The 17,443-nt window shown below is 25.1% G+C and overlaps 1 protein-coding gene across 1 annotated transcript; it reads left to right on the top strand.

Annotated features, from left to right (window-relative positions):
* Window positions 1–2,394: 2,394 nt before the first annotated feature.
* On the top strand, window positions 2,395–17,107 carry LOC145831373 (sorting nexin-7-like). Its single transcript, XM_082938619.1, has 12 exons — window positions 2,395–2,592; window positions 2,905–3,000; window positions 4,262–4,357; window positions 6,691–6,858; window positions 7,693–7,803; window positions 8,078–8,242; window positions 8,535–8,733; window positions 12,510–12,679; window positions 14,821–14,937; window positions 15,077–15,181; window positions 15,490–15,642; window positions 16,673–17,107. Exons 1-12 carry the CDS (start codon window positions 2,422–2,424, stop codon window positions 16,745–16,747), a joined length of 1,626 nt encoding a protein of 541 aa, XP_082794745.1. The 5' UTR covers window positions 2,395–2,421; the 3' UTR covers window positions 16,748–17,107.
* Window positions 17,108–17,443: the final 336 nt, after the last annotated feature.

Here is a 17,443-nt window from a genome sequence, read left to right as displayed (position 1 = left end):
TTTGGGGAATTTTCCCTATTTATTATTAATATACAACTGGATGAAGATATACTATTTAAGTAAACTTCATAATATTAAAAAAATCATGAATGAAACCTTATTTATTTTGCTAAAATATTTGTAAAAAGAAATCATTCTTTTAGATAATGAAGTAAAATACAATTAGCTACATAACTCTACAACCCCCTAGTTAATTTAAAGCCAAAGAAATATTTAAGGTGAGATTGTGGCTCTGCGGATTGACCCCTAAGGTGCCAGACTACTTTGGGTTATGCTTAACTTTAGGTGAGCAAGCTTTGATCGATAACTTATTTTCTATTTTATTAGTTAAATATTTTTTGTCTTACTTATTATTTGTATTTTATTTTTACTATAACTGTTACCCCTAACCCTTACCCTCTGTTGGTAGCTTTGTTACCAACCAAAGCGTGCTCACCTAAAATTAAGCATAACCCTACGTTGCATGTTGATGGAGACTCAAGAGTCACTTGAAGCACACATATAAGAGTTCAATTCCCAGTCTCACCCCCTTACTATAGTTAATCAAATGCTACTGAATCAACCAGTGTTATCAACCTACATTGCAATCTTCTATATAGTGCAGGTTGAAAAATTATCAAACTTCTAACACAGAATTCAACTCAAATGAGTATTTCCCAAATTCATTATCATAAGCCTACTACTTTAGAAAATTAAAAAAATATTCCCTCACTCATTACCATCCCCAGAATATCTAGTGTAAGTTTCAAATCTTTAGTAGTTTGTGTGTGGCCTGATGGAGTAGGGTTTCTAGTGATATTATTGAAAACTCTCTAAGTTAAATGCTGTAAGATCAAAACCCAGTGGTCAACTTGTATATAATAAATATTGAGCATAATACTTTTTTCTCTTCATACAACCCCAGAATAACTAGTGTAATTTTTGATTTATTTGTGAATTGTAACTAAGTAACAACTTATTGGTAAAGGCCCCTATTTTGCTCCTTTGCAGCCTATCACCCCTGGATTTTGAAGATGCTCTAAAATATTTAATTAGAAAATTAACATTACTTAATAAAAAATTTGATTCATAAACCTAAGTTGAAAAGCTAATAAAATGCACATATAAATATTTTTTTTTTATGCTACATCATGTGTTGCCTGATAGCATAGGGGTTCTAGTGACAGTTTCAAACTTTCTTAGTTGAACATGCAAGATCAAAACACAGTGTTCCACACCTATACTAAAAAGTTCTTTGCTAATTATAAATGATCATCACCTATAAATCTTACCCAAAACTTTACCCTCAAGTATCCTGAAGCATTACAGTTCTTTAGTCAACATAAGGTAAATAAACTATTTCTTCTTATTAAAACATCAATACAAAAACGCTTTCTTCTTCAACTAGACTTTAAGTTGTTCTCTTTATTTTGATTTTTTACTGTCTCAACTGGTGGTGGCATCATTTGAAAGGCCACAAACAGGTAATTACAAAAGAGTAATAACATTTTTGTAAATCATCTACTTTGACAACAAATTGATCTTGCGGCAGTATCTCTATTTTAACTCCACTTAATACAAAATTTAGTAGATGAGCTCAACTCTGATTCTGCATTAGATATATTTTTACTAACATAAGGGGCAGCAACTCCTTAACTCTAGTTAATAGTTGCTAATTTTTATTTTATTTTTGTAAAATGTACTACTTTTCTGAGTAAACATGCTTTCTTCTTCATTGGTCAAACTGCTGGATTGGAAAACTTATCTAGCTTGTTTAAAAAAGCATAACATTTAAGGTAAAAGTAGATAGTTTTTGATTTGTTACAACTGTTTGAACTATACTTAATAGAACAAGTTAAATCTTGTAACTAAGTAGTAACTAAAACTAGTTTATTTCTGGTAAAATATCGTGCTGGTGTTTACAAATATAATATTTTTGATAAGTTTAATAAATCTAGTTAAAAAAAAAACTTGTATCAATTAATTAGGTAGAACCACATAAAATGTTAAAGGTAACAACTATAGTACATTTTTTCATTACAGTAATATGAAAAATTTGCACAAAAATAACAAAGCATTATTTTGTAACCTAAATTGTTTTGCTACTAATTATAAATTTATAAAGAAGTTATAAAGTTGATTGTTATTACTCGTATTTAGTCAGTTTACATTGACTTTTTACACAATTACATAATAAATACAGTATTTTTTTTATATACTACTTAAAACAATTATGAAAAGCTTTAAAATAAATTTAAGCACAGCTAAATTTGTTTAAATAACTATGTTAAGCTACTTAAACTAATTTAGTTTACTATAACTAATTTTATAAAAAGTAATTGTATATATTACAAATAAAAAAAATATTAAAAGTTCAAATTATTAAAAAAAAAGTTTTATAAAAAAGTGTAGAAATATTTTAGTTATTATTTAAACCATTTAATGTCTCAAGAAAATCAGACAACTACTGAACCTTTATTAGAAAATGATGATTGTAGTCCTTCAGATGATAGAGATGTGACAACAAAAGAAATTAAAAACGATACAGTTGAACTTGATAAGAATTATAAAAATGATGAATCAGATATTTTGTCTGATAAAGTTGACAACATAGTATGTTTTGAAATTTTTATGCATAGTTTATTAGTTATATTTTTGAAGCAAATATATAATTAATTATTGTGAAGTGTTTATGCAATAAATTATAAGCTAGCTAACTTAACTAAGTTAAAGTATAAAAATATTAATAAATTATCTAAAAATTGGTCAAGGGTATTAATTATTTTATAGTTGAAGTTGTTTATAAAAAAGCTGCACTTAAAATAGATAGTATAGTTAATACAAAAAATTTTTTTTAAGTTATATTGCTGTAAGTAGCACATTTTTAAATGATTAATTAAACACTTTTCAGTATTTTTTTTCTAGGTTGAAGAAGATGAAATTAGACAATCTCAAGATAACTCTACAGAGGAAAAGGAATTATTTGATGTGGAAAGTAAAACTAAAAATGTAGAAAGCATTGTAAGTTTATATAGTTTTGAAGTACAGTATATTTAAAGTTAAGTATGAAAAATGATTTAGATACTTGTTGTATTGCTACTAAACTAGGCGTGTTTAAAATTTAATTAAAAATTACTTTCTTCCTTAGAATCAGGCTACGTAAGGCAACAAATGTTTTTAAATTTATTTTAGATTATTTTATTGTACACTTTATTGCTTAACAAATGACTATTTAATTCCAGTTTCAATATTTTGGACTCTATTTTATTGTCTTTTTTTTTTAATTCGTAGTCTGATAAAACTTTTTTTCATTCCAGCCCGCAAAGTATATTTTTAGCTATGTTATTAGTATGACATTTGTATCTTGAAATTTTTACAAGCTGTTTATTACATAATTTAAATATATATTTAAGGCCATAGGGGGGGGGGGGTAGAAGCCATTTTTTGACCAAAAATAACATATAGACTTATATTATAGTAAATTTTATAATCTTTCAGATGCTTTTTTTAGATTTTAAAAATATTAAGTAACTTTTTTTTTATGACCGGTTATATAAAGGGTTGTCTTTATAAAGGGTAACTTTAAAGCCGTTTTTCTCCAGTTTTTAAAAACGGGCTTTAAAATCTATCTTCTCCTTCATTTTTCAAGCAATCTTCTTCAAATTTTCAGGAAATGTTCCTTACATTATGAGAAAAAAACGTTATTTGTGAATTTTAATAGTTTTAAAAAATAAAAATTTTATGACAAAAATTATTAAAAAAAAGTGATTTTTTATCAAAAAAAAATTTTTTTTTTTCGAAAAAAAGGTATTTTTACTTGAAATTTTTTAAAGTCACAAATAACGTTTTTTTGTTATTGTATAAAGAATAGACTGTGAAAGTTTGAAGAAGATTGCTTAAAAAATGAAGGAGGAGATAGATTTTGAATGCATGAGTCTTTTTTTGCCGTTTTAGTTTTTCCTTCCCCATAAGGAACCTGTTATGCGGCCCGACTTTGGCCGGTCATATCTCAAAAACTAATTCGAATTTTTAAAAACGGTAAAAAGCAACTTGAAGCTTAGTAAAAACTCTATAAAATAAGATCAACTTGTAAAAAACATGGCCTACCCCCCCCCCTATGGCCTTAACTATATATAAATAACTATATATCAAAATATTCCTTAGGAGTATAGGGAGTGAATGAAACATTTAAATATATTTTTTACTAATTAGAAATAGTCAAAAAACATTTTAGATTAAAAAAGAGCTAATGCTAGTTTCAAAAACAGAGTTATTTTTATAGGTTGAAAATGAACCAGAAGATAGTTTAAAAAACCCTGCAGAAAAAAGAGAACTATCTAATAAAACAAACGAAAATAGTGAAAACGAAGATAGTGATGTAAGTTTTATGACTTTAACTTTAATTAAGTGTTTAATGATACTTTTACTAATGTTGTTGCTACTTGCTAAATTTTATTGCCTAACAAAATTCAATGCTTTTATTCTATTAATTAGTTTTTATATCAATATATTAAAGCTAAATACACAAAAATTAGGTTCTCTTAAATGTTTTTTTATTAAAGCATATTTGTAATAATTTTTTTGATTACAAATTTGTATTAAAAAAAACAATTATGTATTTATATATTAATTTCTTTTGATAATTTTCGATTCTAACGTTATAATAATGTATTTATAATTATTATTAAATAACTTAATGTTTATTATAATATATTTTTATGAGAAAAAAAGTTTAATTGTAAATTTTTATCAATTAGACTTTAAATTTCTCTGCCTAAAGTTATATAGGAAAGTAATATTTTATACTCCGATATTTTACTTTAATTCAACCACTGCAGTAAAATCTGTTTTATTTTTATATTATTTTGATGTTTTTTGTTTGTTCTTAAGTTTGCTTCTTTTCATAGTCAATCTATTTTTTTAGCAGTTATAAATAGCATTACAAAGAGCTAAACATTTTTTGTTCATAAAAAAAACATAATTTTTGATGTTTTATTGAACCAGATTTTATATATTATTTATACAGGGTTTCCACACACTCAAAATGACTCAGGAAATTTTGAAATTTTTAGGAATCTCAGGATGACTCAGGATATTAAAAGATTTTAACCAAGGCTGACTCAAGATAGTTTTCTTTATACAAAACTCAGCATTGTTTAAGATTTATGAAAATCTCAAGCCAGTTAAAATCTAGATTTTGAATGAGATATAAGTGATTTAGTTTCAATATTTTGTTATTTCATAACCAATTTTGTTGAAGAATTTTATTCTTAATATTTTTGAAATGTTATCTACACTTTTTTTAAGGGTTTGAAATAGCTCAGGATGCCCCAATTTAGTTTAAGGTCACCCAGATTTATTTTTATTCACATAAGATAGTTATTTGACTGAAAGAGTTTTGAGTTCAACCCTGTTTATAAAAAAGTTCGAATAGTTTGGTAAATTTTTTTTCAAACCTTCAGTCAGAATTATTAAGGATTTCATCTTAAGATAGTAACTTAAACCCCATTTCTAAAGTAAATTTAAGTGTGTATTTGAGTGATCCTAAAAATCTTCTCATCTTGTTTCTTTAGTCCATAAATATTGCCTGTGATAAAGTTATTACACTTTGCTTATGTTTATGTTCAGCTCAAATTTACTGGAAACATTTTTCATTTTTTATATTAATCTCTAGCTAGTTTTTAATTTTTTTCAAGGAATTTCAGTTAATCCAATATCGGAAGCTAAATGATTGTTTTAAAACTTGTTAACTTCTAAATAATTTATTAGTTTTTGGTCCTTTTTCTCTTTGTAGAGATTCAAAAAGTTGTGCAACAGCTACTTTGATAAATTTTAAGTTTTTGATCTTTACTTGCTAGCTTGTAGTCAATTAAATATATTGTTACTTCAAAGAGTAGAAACCCTTTTTGTTACAAAAAAAAATGTTTGATATAAAATTAATTTATGTAGTCTCCAAGCACTTCAGCTAAACTGACTGCCTTACTTACGAGTAGCTTACAATGCTAAAGTTACTAATAATGTGTCTTACTTAAAGTAACTTATTCCTAAGTTATAAATTATAACACACTTAAAATCAATTCAAAGTACTTTATTCATAATAATAAACGCTTATTTAAAAGAAGCTTTATTAATAAATAAACAAGTAATCTATAATAAAACAATGCATGCAATAATACTAACAGCTTTGTTCCATACAGTTTGCTGATAAGTATGACTATTTTGCGATTCATAAATATATTTTATAGTTCTTATTATTTTGACTATATTACCAGAAAATAAAACAAAACCATATAAACATTATTTGTTATAACTTTTACATTAATTCAAAAATTTAAATTTTATTAACAAAACAATGTTTTTTTTCGCTTGAACTAAATCAAACGAAATCATCAGTTGAATAAAATTTATTCAAATAGAATCATTAAGTCGACAACTTTTATCGTTATCTATAAAGTAAAAACAATAACTTTTACATCAACTAAATAATAACTATTTTTTTTGAAATCTTTCAAATCATCAAGTTAAATTTATAATTGTAGTTAGGAAACCTAAAAAATGATAATTAAAACGAAAATACTTAAAAATATTTCATAAGTTAACAATACATCAGTTAAAAATTAATTTTAGCCGATGTTAGTTTTAAGTTTTATTTAAAATGTGTATGTATTTGCTCAGTATTTGTTTTGCTTATAAAAAAATGTTTTGTTACAGGAAAATAAAGATTTGTTTGATGATATTGGCCATGAAACAGATGATATTCCAACTGAGAATTCATTTTTTGATACATCATTGCAAAATGACCTCTTTATCACTGTAACAGACCCAAAAAAGCATGTAGAAACGATGGAAACTTATATTACTTATAAGCTATCCACAAAGGTTATCTTTTACATTAGCATTGAACTCATTAATTAAAATACTTGTAAATTTTTTATATAGTTTTAGTAGCCAAAAATGTTTGTAATGGTCTTTGGGTTTTTATATTAGTTTGTTTAGTATACTTCTAAAACAACTATGCATTAGTTACAATAACATAATAAAATAAGGCAACTAACTGGATTTTAATAAAAAATCTGTTATTTAACCTTTAATAATATATATGGGTTTTTGTATTGTGTTAGATTTGTTTAGTGACTAATAGTTGATTTAGCTTATGTTTATTTGCATAATATAAAAAATGTGTTCCTCCTTTTTTGATAAATTTTGAATTACTATCTTATCATTAAACTTGTTACGTAAGTAGTTGTAACTAATAGTATTACATATTACGAACTTTATAGTTTAAAAGTTTTTGTAGATAATTTTATATTTTTATGTATTTACTCCAAACTTTCTTTTTAAAACATAAAGTTCGTTTATAGCTACTACTCACATAAATACTATACATAATTATACATGCTTTTTTTCTAATATGTGTTAATATTTTATAGACTACGTAGATCTGTTCTTAAATTTATTTGAGAGCAGTGAAACGCCGTTAGTCGGAATAAAGTTTTGACACAAAAACATCTGTGTTCTATTGAATATATATATAACATAAATTGTTACATCAAAAGTAATATATAAACTTGTAAGTTGAATTTTCAACCAACATTTAAACTTTCAGCTTAAATTATATATACATATGGCATGTATAAAATAAAAAATGTCTCTGAATAGTTTTATTTATTTTTATTTGTAACTTATATTTGTTTTAAAGCTTGATAAATTTAGACTACGAGAAGTGAGTTTGATGATAGTGAGTATGAGGTGTACCGCCGCTACCAAGATTTTGTTTGGTTGAAGAACAAACTAGAAGCAGAATATCCTTATTATATAATACCTGTAAGTCTTAATATTTTGTATTTTTTTAATAACTATTGATGGTTTATTTTAAATTAAGTTTATTCAAAGTTTTCTGATAAAGCATTTTTTTTTTCTAGTTGAATATACTTTTAGAATATTATATAAATAAATACTAATTTGTAAATCCTAAACAGTCACAAAAAGAAGTTAATCTGAAGTGATAGCTAATTGTACTTAAACTCATTGACGATGTGCAACCTGATAAGAGAACCCTTTTTGTATTTAGCTATATTTAAATTATAATTTGAAACAGCCGCTACCATCAAAATTTGTAGTGAAGAGCGTAATGGACAGATTTTCACAAGGTTTTATCAAAACCCGCTGTCGTGCTCTAAACAATTTTATGCTGAGATTGTCCCTTAACAAAAAGTTGTCGTTTAGTGAAAGTTTAAAAATATTTCTGACTGCAACTGCGCCTGTAAGTTTAGAAATAACCTAAATTTTATAGAGTTTTCTCAAAAAACACATTAACTCAGTAAAAATCAAAAACTTTAAATTTGTTTTACGTTGTTATCATACTAAAGTTTTGTTTTAAACAGTATATAATTCTAATGTATACAATCTGAATAAAATTATCTTCTATTTTAAATTAATCAATATTTCTGACCATTCTTATGATATTTGAAATTTTTTCAGATATAATTTTCAATAAAAAGTATTTAACTAATTATTTAAAACAAACTGTTAGCATTTTGTAATTTTTTAAACAGGAGCTAATTGCGACAAAGAAATTGAGTGGTGAGGGATTTATGTCGCGTCTTGGTGGATCTGTAAAATCTCTATCACAAGGTGGCGTATGTAAAAATACAGACGAGTTTTTATCGAAAGAAAGTGAAAGAACAAGGAAGTTCAAGGATAAGTTGTCAGTTCTTGTGCGAGTTGCAGAAAGGGTTGTTGAAGAAAAAAAATGTTGGTGGTTGATATTATCTAAAATGAAATAGTTAAATAAGGTTAAATCTAAATTGAAAAGGGATAAAAGTAGTATTGCTCTTTTGATTTTAAAGACTGGACAGGATCGAATTTTAGATAAACCAAAACAAAAAATGGTAACAATCATCAAAAAAAACAGTCTTATACAAACGCTTTCTCTTAAAAGCGTTTGTATAAGACTGAGACTGATTTTTTTGATGGTTCTAACCAGGGGCGTCGCGTGGGGTGTTGCACTGCCGCAACTGCACCACCTTGAAATTTTGTAAGAAAAAAAAAAGTATCTATAACGTTTTCGTTATTTTTTTGAACGAAATCTCTTTTAAAACTTCAGTTTTGAAAACGACCATTTTGCCCGCTTCACTGCCGCAAACTCTTAACTGACTGCCGCAAATGAACTCAAAAAAGCAAAATTTCTTCAAGAATTACCGCAAAATCAATATCTTGCGGTAAGTAAGCTAAGTTGAAAATTTCCTAAAACAGGACTGCTTAAGTATCATCTACAAGCTATTGTAAACATAAAATAAAAACAAAGCTAAGCTACTGCAAAGGATTAAACTTGAGTTTATGTACCCACATGATTTTTTAAATTTAACAGATCACTTCTATTAAAAGATTTGTCATAAATTGCATATTTTGAAAAAAAGATAAAAACCCGAAATCACCAAAGTCTTAAAAATTTGATTTTTTATTTTAATCTGCATACATAAACTTAACTATAACTGATTATTGTTATCATAAATTTAATAAAATAAATAATAAAAATTAAGTTCTGAAAAAAAGAATTAAGAAGTTTATTATAAACTTCTAGTTCACTCTTACAGAAAAATATTTTAGGTTTATATTAAATAAAAAATAGTATTATTTAAACAATCACATATTTAAATAAAGTAAATAGCCTTAACTTAGAAACTTTGATTACTTAGAGTAGTTTAACATTTTAGAAAAATTTAGTCTACCTCTACTTTATATGACTTTTGGTTTAATTTTTTCATAAACAAAGCAAAAAATTTGGATAAAATTGTTGAAACATGGTTGCCTTGCCTCATAATCAGGATAACTTAGAAATGTTAAAAACTCAAGATGACCCAAGATAAATTAAAACAAACCAAATTAGAAAAATATTCAGGCTGACTAAAGCAGTTTTAATTTTACTCTGAAAATAACAAGCTTATTTAAAATTAAAAAATAAGTGTTTTACTCCTATGGCCACATGAAAACTAACTAACCAAATTTTTACTTCTATAATGGTTATATATTTATAAGTTATCTTTAAAGTTCATGAAAAGTTCAACAGCCTCACAACTAAACTTAAAAAAGTTGAGCTCCTGACAAAAATACTGTCATCAAAATGAAAAACAAATTAAAATTATGTAAAGAAAAGATACCCTTAAAAAACTATTGAATTTTAAAACTCCAACAAAAAACATTAAAATTAGAAAAAAAGTTTATAAAAATTTTAATGTTTGTAAAAAAAATGTGCAAATTAGTGAGGGGTAAGGGTGTATAGGCACATTTTTACATGTTGTTCTTATTTTAGCTTTTTCAGAAAGCTAATAGTTACTCTTTAATAAACTTGAAATTTCCAATTAAACTTTTAGTTACAACCAGTCAAAGCCAGAGAGTACAATGATTTATTATATAAGGAGCAAACCAAAACAGCAAAAAATACAATTTTACTGAAAACCTATATTCTCCATCATTTTTAAAACAATTTTTAATTAAACTTTTTCATCCTAATTTTTATAAAATTTTATACTTTTGTTGAAGAGAAGTTTTAAATTTTTAAGTATCAATATATATTTTTATATATACAACAAAAAAACTTTTGTTATAACTTTTTTTTTTGGTATTTTAAATATCTAATTTAGCAATTTTTTTTGTTTTATAAAAGAAACATCTAAAGATTTTGAGGCCAACTTATAAAAAAAAGATATGATTTTAGTCATTTGATTTTTTTGTTGTTTGAGTTTATATTATAAAAATAAGGATTCATTTGTACCTCTGACTGTGAATTACCATATCTCAAAAATTTTTATGAATTTTTAATATTGATAAAAGATGACTTGTAGTTAAATTAAAACTGTATAAAGTAATTTCAGTAAAATAATTCTAAAGTAGATGTTAAGGGCATAAAGGGGAGGAGGGGGGGGGGGGGGGGTTAAAACATTTTTTTAAACACTGTTTTAGTTTGTGCCTCCCATTATGAACCTTTTGTTGCCTTTGACTTTGACCGGCTATATCTTAAAACATGTACTGAATTTTTAAAATCTGTAAAAAGCATCTTATAGCTTAGTAAAAACTACATAAAATAAGATCAAATTGTGAAAAAAGTGTTTTATCCCCCCTATGCCCTTAAAAGCAAAGTTTATCTTCAGGTGTAGCAAAAGTTCAGTTGTTTTCAAACTTGACAGTAAAAATATATTTTTATTAAAGTAATTGATTTTTTTTTAAATTCTGCACCACCTAAAAAAAATACCACGCGACGCCACTGGTTCTAACTATTTTTTGTTTAAGGTCAAATCGATTGTTTTGTATCAAAACTTTAATAATCATCCAAGCGGTAGTTTTTAGAGCATCAAAGCTTTTAGTTGAAGTAATGTTTAATATATAATACCTTTATATAAGAAAATTATTAAATGTATCAAGAAAATTTTTTCTTGAAATTTGAAAGTTGCTTAGCAGTAAAACGCACTTCTGCACTTTTTAAACAAGTTGGTAGTTATTATAAAATATATTTTATGCTTGTGAATTTTGATGGTAGGGTCGAAAATAAACAGGGATACATTGTTTTTTAATTAAAAAAAATAAATTGTACGAGTTTTCAACTTTTTACAAGATTTTATCAGCTGACATAAGCGTTTTAGCAAACTGTTATATATTTATTATGTTAATTTTCTAAATCTTTTATTTTGAAGCTATTGAGATTTTTTTCTCTTAGTCGAAGTTGTTTTATTATTTAAATGTATAAATCTGACACAGCTACTATATAACTTCATATAAAATTATTACCCTGCTTAAGTTTTAAAATGTTTTATACCAAGTTATTTAGTATTATTAAAAAGTATTCAACACAAGTAAGTTATGCAACAATATGGTCATACGCGTCAGGCTTATTCCGTTGTTTGTAACAATTAGCAAAATCTCAGTTAGAATGTTTGAAAATTTCTCAATTTAAGTTCAAGTGCTTAAAATTTAAAAGAAAAGTATATGAATCTATTTTTTCTGACTAGTTTATGAAGTTTCGAATCAATTATTAAACAAGCATTTTTTTTTTCGTAGCCTTAATCTATAAATTTTTGTTATATTGCTTTTGTCAGAACGAAATGCTTTAAAACTTCTGAATTTCTAAAGGTAAGTTTGAGAATATATAACTTTTTGAGTGGACCATTAGAATGTTATTTTCTTTTTTATTAAGAATTTGGTTTTTATAGGCAAGACAAAAGAAAACTAGAGAATCATTTTCTTTTGTTTTGAGTAGATTTTATTAATTTTTATTTCGTCTTTAAAAGTGTCTTTAGTTTAAACTATGTCTTTTTGTATATAATTTTTTAGTATTTGGCTTCTTATGTAAAAATTTAAAAATTACAAAGCCAATTCTAATAGTTCTAGATACTAAAAATGACGGATTTGTTTTTTGCGTAAACGTATTTAGAAAGATATAAATCGTTCGACTTTTAGAAAATAGTCAATAAAAAAAATTCTATGTTACTTATTTACAGACTATTAGCATGTTTATTTACACTAATTTGTAACAGCTTACGCTGATGAAATAGAGGAGTTTGCACCAACTTTTGCCTCATGGGCCAGCCAGGAAAATGTAATTGCACCAATCCTCACCTCTTTGTCCGAATGCATGGAATCTTGTGTAACAGCTTCCAAGAAAAATTGTGAAAAACAGCAATCCACATTTCTCCCCCCACTACAAGTTTGTTAAACACTTTGTTTTATTAACTTACTTTAACACAAATAACTTCGTGAGCGAATTCTTTATTCTATTGGGGGCGTTTCTTTTTTGTTAGAAAACAACAGTTCAACAGAAACTTGAACCCTAAGCGATTTTGATTATGATCCTTAGTATTTAACGTCACTATGTATATTCTTCAAAATACTAAACAAATTTAAATTTAAACGATTTTGCTTTCACTACAAAACAGTTTTCACAACTCATTTATTGTCATGATTATAACTAAGGTGTAGGAACCCTTTGAAGTTCACTATAAAAGGACAGCGAATGTATATTTTTTGTAAAAATTCTGAGCAAATCAGTTCAAAAAAAAATGAAATTGCAATTAGTAGAATTTAGCTAAGATAAATTTCACATATTATACTCTTCTAAATATTACAGCATTTTCAAATGTTTTTTTTTATTAATCAAGTAATTTTTTTACTTTTATTTAAGATTGTATTTGAACAAAATTTTATTCAACTGATAATCTCCTTTGATTTAGTTCAAACGAGTGAAACTTTTTTTTGTTAATAAAATTAAAAAATTTAATTGATCATTTTCCTTATCATTAAGTCGAGAACTTTTAACATGATCTATTCTAAAAAGTAAAATGAGAATAAAGGTTATTTAGTTAGTTTTGTTTTAATGAATGTTTTAAAAAACATTGAGCTCGGATAAATTATTTTCAACATTATAATCAAATAGTTTATAGATCTTTTTTAACTTCAATGTGAACTAAATAAGTAATGTAAATTCTTCAACATAAATTCAATTTTGTGAGCTAGCGAACTTGATTGACAAAGTTTGTATACTAAACTTTTTCTATTGCTACAATTTATTTTATTAAGACTGTATAAATGATTTAAAATTGTATGTAAAATTTTAAATTAAGTTGTTTTTACTAGGGTTAGAAAATAGGAAATTATATCATTAATTTAGTTCGGTAAAAATAAAATAAATTATTGGTTAGAGAACATTTTATTTACTTAACTAGTAATATTTATTTGACTACTTTTAAGACAGTGTTTTTTACCCAAGTAGAAATCAAGTCAGTATTTAAGCATTTTCTTATGTATAATTGAAAACCGAAAGTTTGAACTTTAAGTAATAAGCATATTAATTTGTTTAAGATTTGTATTTAGCAACTTTTAAGCTAAACATTCGATAGAGTATAAATGACACAAATGTATCAATTCAGCTAAATACTAATAATATATTTTGTTTTATTTTTTTGATTTTAAAATGCTTAAAATAAAAATGTGTAAATTATCTTCATAAAACAACAAATGTTACGGTTAGTTGTGGCTCAAAAAATCAGATTGTAAATATGAAAGACTGGAAATTCTGCAATACCGTAAAATAATTTCAAAACTTCAAATTTGCAAATTAACGAATTGATAAGTAAGGCTTGTAAATACAGTTATAAATTTTTTGTGCTTCAAAATTTAAAAAACTATTAGCTGTTACTGTATAAACCGAAATGTTAATCAAATTGTGCAAAAATCAAAGTATGCAAAAAGTATTTCTTATTTTTTTTTTCAAGACTAAACTGTTCTGATATCGTAAAAGCCCATAAGAAAATATGATTATGTTAAATTTTTTTAAAACTTGATTATTTGACTTGAACTAAGTAGCAACACGATTAAAAATTAGAATAACATTTATTATTGTTTATGTTTACTTATCATTATTTGGTATATTCTTTAATTAAAGATATAATTATATCTAAGTAATTATGTATAGTTCACGTAATGTTTGTAAATAAATTAGTCACTTACTTAGTTTTACTTTAATTTCCACTTTATAAGGTTGTTTATATCAAATAGTTTTATGTTTGTATAACATTTGAAAAATTAAGTACTCGATAAGCTAGTTTTTAATGTAAGCCACAACCAGTACTTTACAGGTAAATAAGTATCTTTAAAATTATCCTTACTGCAACTAAAAAAATTACCACCATAACATAATTCATATCTTCTAAATTTAGAAATTTATATTTTAACTTAGAATAAAATTAGTCAAATTAATAAAGTTAAAATACTCAGTTTTTTCAACAAAATAATCATAGATTTTGTTTTATAAATGTAATTGACCTACCTTTAAATACAAAAATTTCTTAGGAATATGTACTTTATGCTGATGCAGTGGAAAATTTAATGAAAAAACGCGACTTGTCTCAATACAATTATGAAAAAATAATGGATGAAAAGCAAAGAAAATGTGAAGAAAGAGAAAACGTAAGTCTCTGAAGTGTATTTGTTTATAATAAATAAAAATTAAACCTACAGACTGTATATAAATTATGGTCTTACAAAACCTAATGAAAATACTAGTCTTCTTTTTGCATATAAAATTTCAACTTAATAAATAATAAAGCTTCCAAAGTCGGACCAGAGCTATTCACTTGGAGCAATGATGGGCAAAAGTGCCGAAGAAGTGAGACAGCAAAAAGAAAAGAAACTTGATCAGCAAATACTAGACGTTAGTTTTTCAACTTTTTAGTTTTTTTTTTTTTGCAAAATTGATATTGGTATTTATAAAAGTTTCTGCAGATTTGTTTATCGTGCGAAAATTGTTCAGAAAGTCATGATTAATTTAAGTATTCTTTTTAATCTCATTACAATATTGGAATACTGATTGAGCATAAGAATGTAGGTTAATTTATGCTTTAAACATAAAGTATTTATTTTAATTAGTTCATTTTGGTAGTCTATCAATAAAATAATAATTATATAATAATTACGGTTACACAAAAATAAGTAAGATAATCTCAGTAAAACTGTTTTTAGGTGACAGCGAAGGGTGATTCTGCCAAAAAGCAGTTGGATGAATTTACAGACCAGCTTAAAAGCGAGTACGAACAATGGAGTGCTAAGAGAATAGTGGAGATTGCGCAGGCATTTGACGAACATGCAGCACAAGAAATAAAATATCATCAAAATGTTAGTTTGCATTACTCTTGCAATTAAAAAGTTTTAAAAAAGGTTTTATTAAAAGCAAGATTAATACTGTTGTTACTGTAACGTTGTACACTTAATGTTTTATATTCAAACTTAATGTGGTTTGATATTGAATATTGATGTGTAACAGGGTTGCCACAAAACCTGGAATTAACAATTTAGGCTAAAAAACCTGGAATTTTGAAAAAAAAAAAATCACTAAAAACCTGAAATTTTAAACAATTTTTACATCTTAAGTAGTAAAATTTTGATTTGACACAAAAAACTTATCATATTGATAAACTTTGTTTGACACCATCAAAATTTTTTATATTATAAAACACATTTAAAGTAGCTTTAAAGTATCTTTACAATGTTGCTATACTATTTAACACAGTTTTTTACCTTAAAAATAATTTTAAACTAAAAATAGACCTAAAAACGTGTACTCTTTAAACCTGAAGAAAATTTGTCAAAAACCTGTGGCCACCCAGTTTGTAAGTAGTATTTACAACAACTTTATTAAAACATGAACCTCATTTAAATCTTTTAATATCGTTAAATAATTAAGTTCCTCTCTTTTGAATTATCATAGTACTTAAACATTTTCTTGATAGTAATAGCCCAAACAAACTTATATCATTATTATATTTTAATTGAAAATTATATTTTTTTTAAGTACCCAAATTATTAATAAGGTTTAAATTTATGATCAAGTTTTGTAGAAATAATTCAACATGTAGCCATTTAAACAATATTTTTGACTGTAATTCTTCAAAAAGCAGAACTTTGTTATTATAAATGGTTTTTTCAAATTTAAAGCACAATATAAATATTTGACATAACTACTGTTTTGTTTGTGGATATTGTTAGATGTACTAAATTCAAAGAGTTTCCACTCTGTATTATATTGTTTTATTAAAAACCAATCAAATGTAGTTTCGTAAATTGATAATGTATTTTTATAAAAATGTACTTTATGCTACGTATTCTGTAAATTTTTTATGTTTTAAACTCTTTTGTATATTTATAGTGTATTGAAGCGTTCGAAACAGTTTTGCCACAACTAAATTCAGGTTCAGAAGTTAATTCAGTCCATGAAGGTTAAATTTCGGAGCATTACTCTTCTATAAATTATTTTTACTATATAAAATCTTGATGTAAAACATTTCATTTCATATTTTGTTTTTAGAAGCTTTTTATAATTTTCTATATATGAATATATTGCTATTGTAAAATGCTCATTATAATTTATTTATTCCTCATTGTAACATTGCTATTAATTTTGTCTTTTATACCGCAATCACAACAGTTCAAAATTATGACGATTTGATTACCTTAAGTAAATGAATTATTTAACTTTAGACTTTTTAAAAGTTCAATTTTTTTATCGGTGAAACTCTCATGTTAAAACTACTCATAGTTTAATTTTAATCATTACCTTTTATCAATTACTTTCAAATTGATTAACTTTAAAAAATATTCTAAAGATGTTTTTAGTAGTAGTTTAAAGAAAATTGAAACCATTTTTGTAGTTTTCAAATTGAATATTTTACTTGTGCAGTCAAAGAAACAAAACTTTACAATTAGTTTATTAAAACTAAATGAATGTTTTTTAAGCTTATTTTTTACTGTGGAAGAATTTAAGTTTCTACTTGAGGAAAATTAACTTAGTTTTTTTATGTAAAATTTTATGTGCATTAAACTGAATAAAAACATTAATAGTTTGTTTATTTCACAGTGTTAAAAATACAAGCTTAACCGACGATTCTTCAAAAGCTAGTTCATTAGAGCTAAAGGAAAA

This window comes from Thalia democratica, chromosome 1 (genome assembly GCF_965202585.1).
Source record: "Thalia democratica chromosome 1, ktThaDemo2.hap1.1, whole genome shotgun sequence".
NCBI lineage: Eukaryota > Metazoa > Chordata > Thaliacea > Salpida > Salpidae > Thalia > Thalia democratica.
Note: the sequence above shows the minus strand (reverse complement) of the source record. Positions and strands in the feature narration are given on the sequence as shown.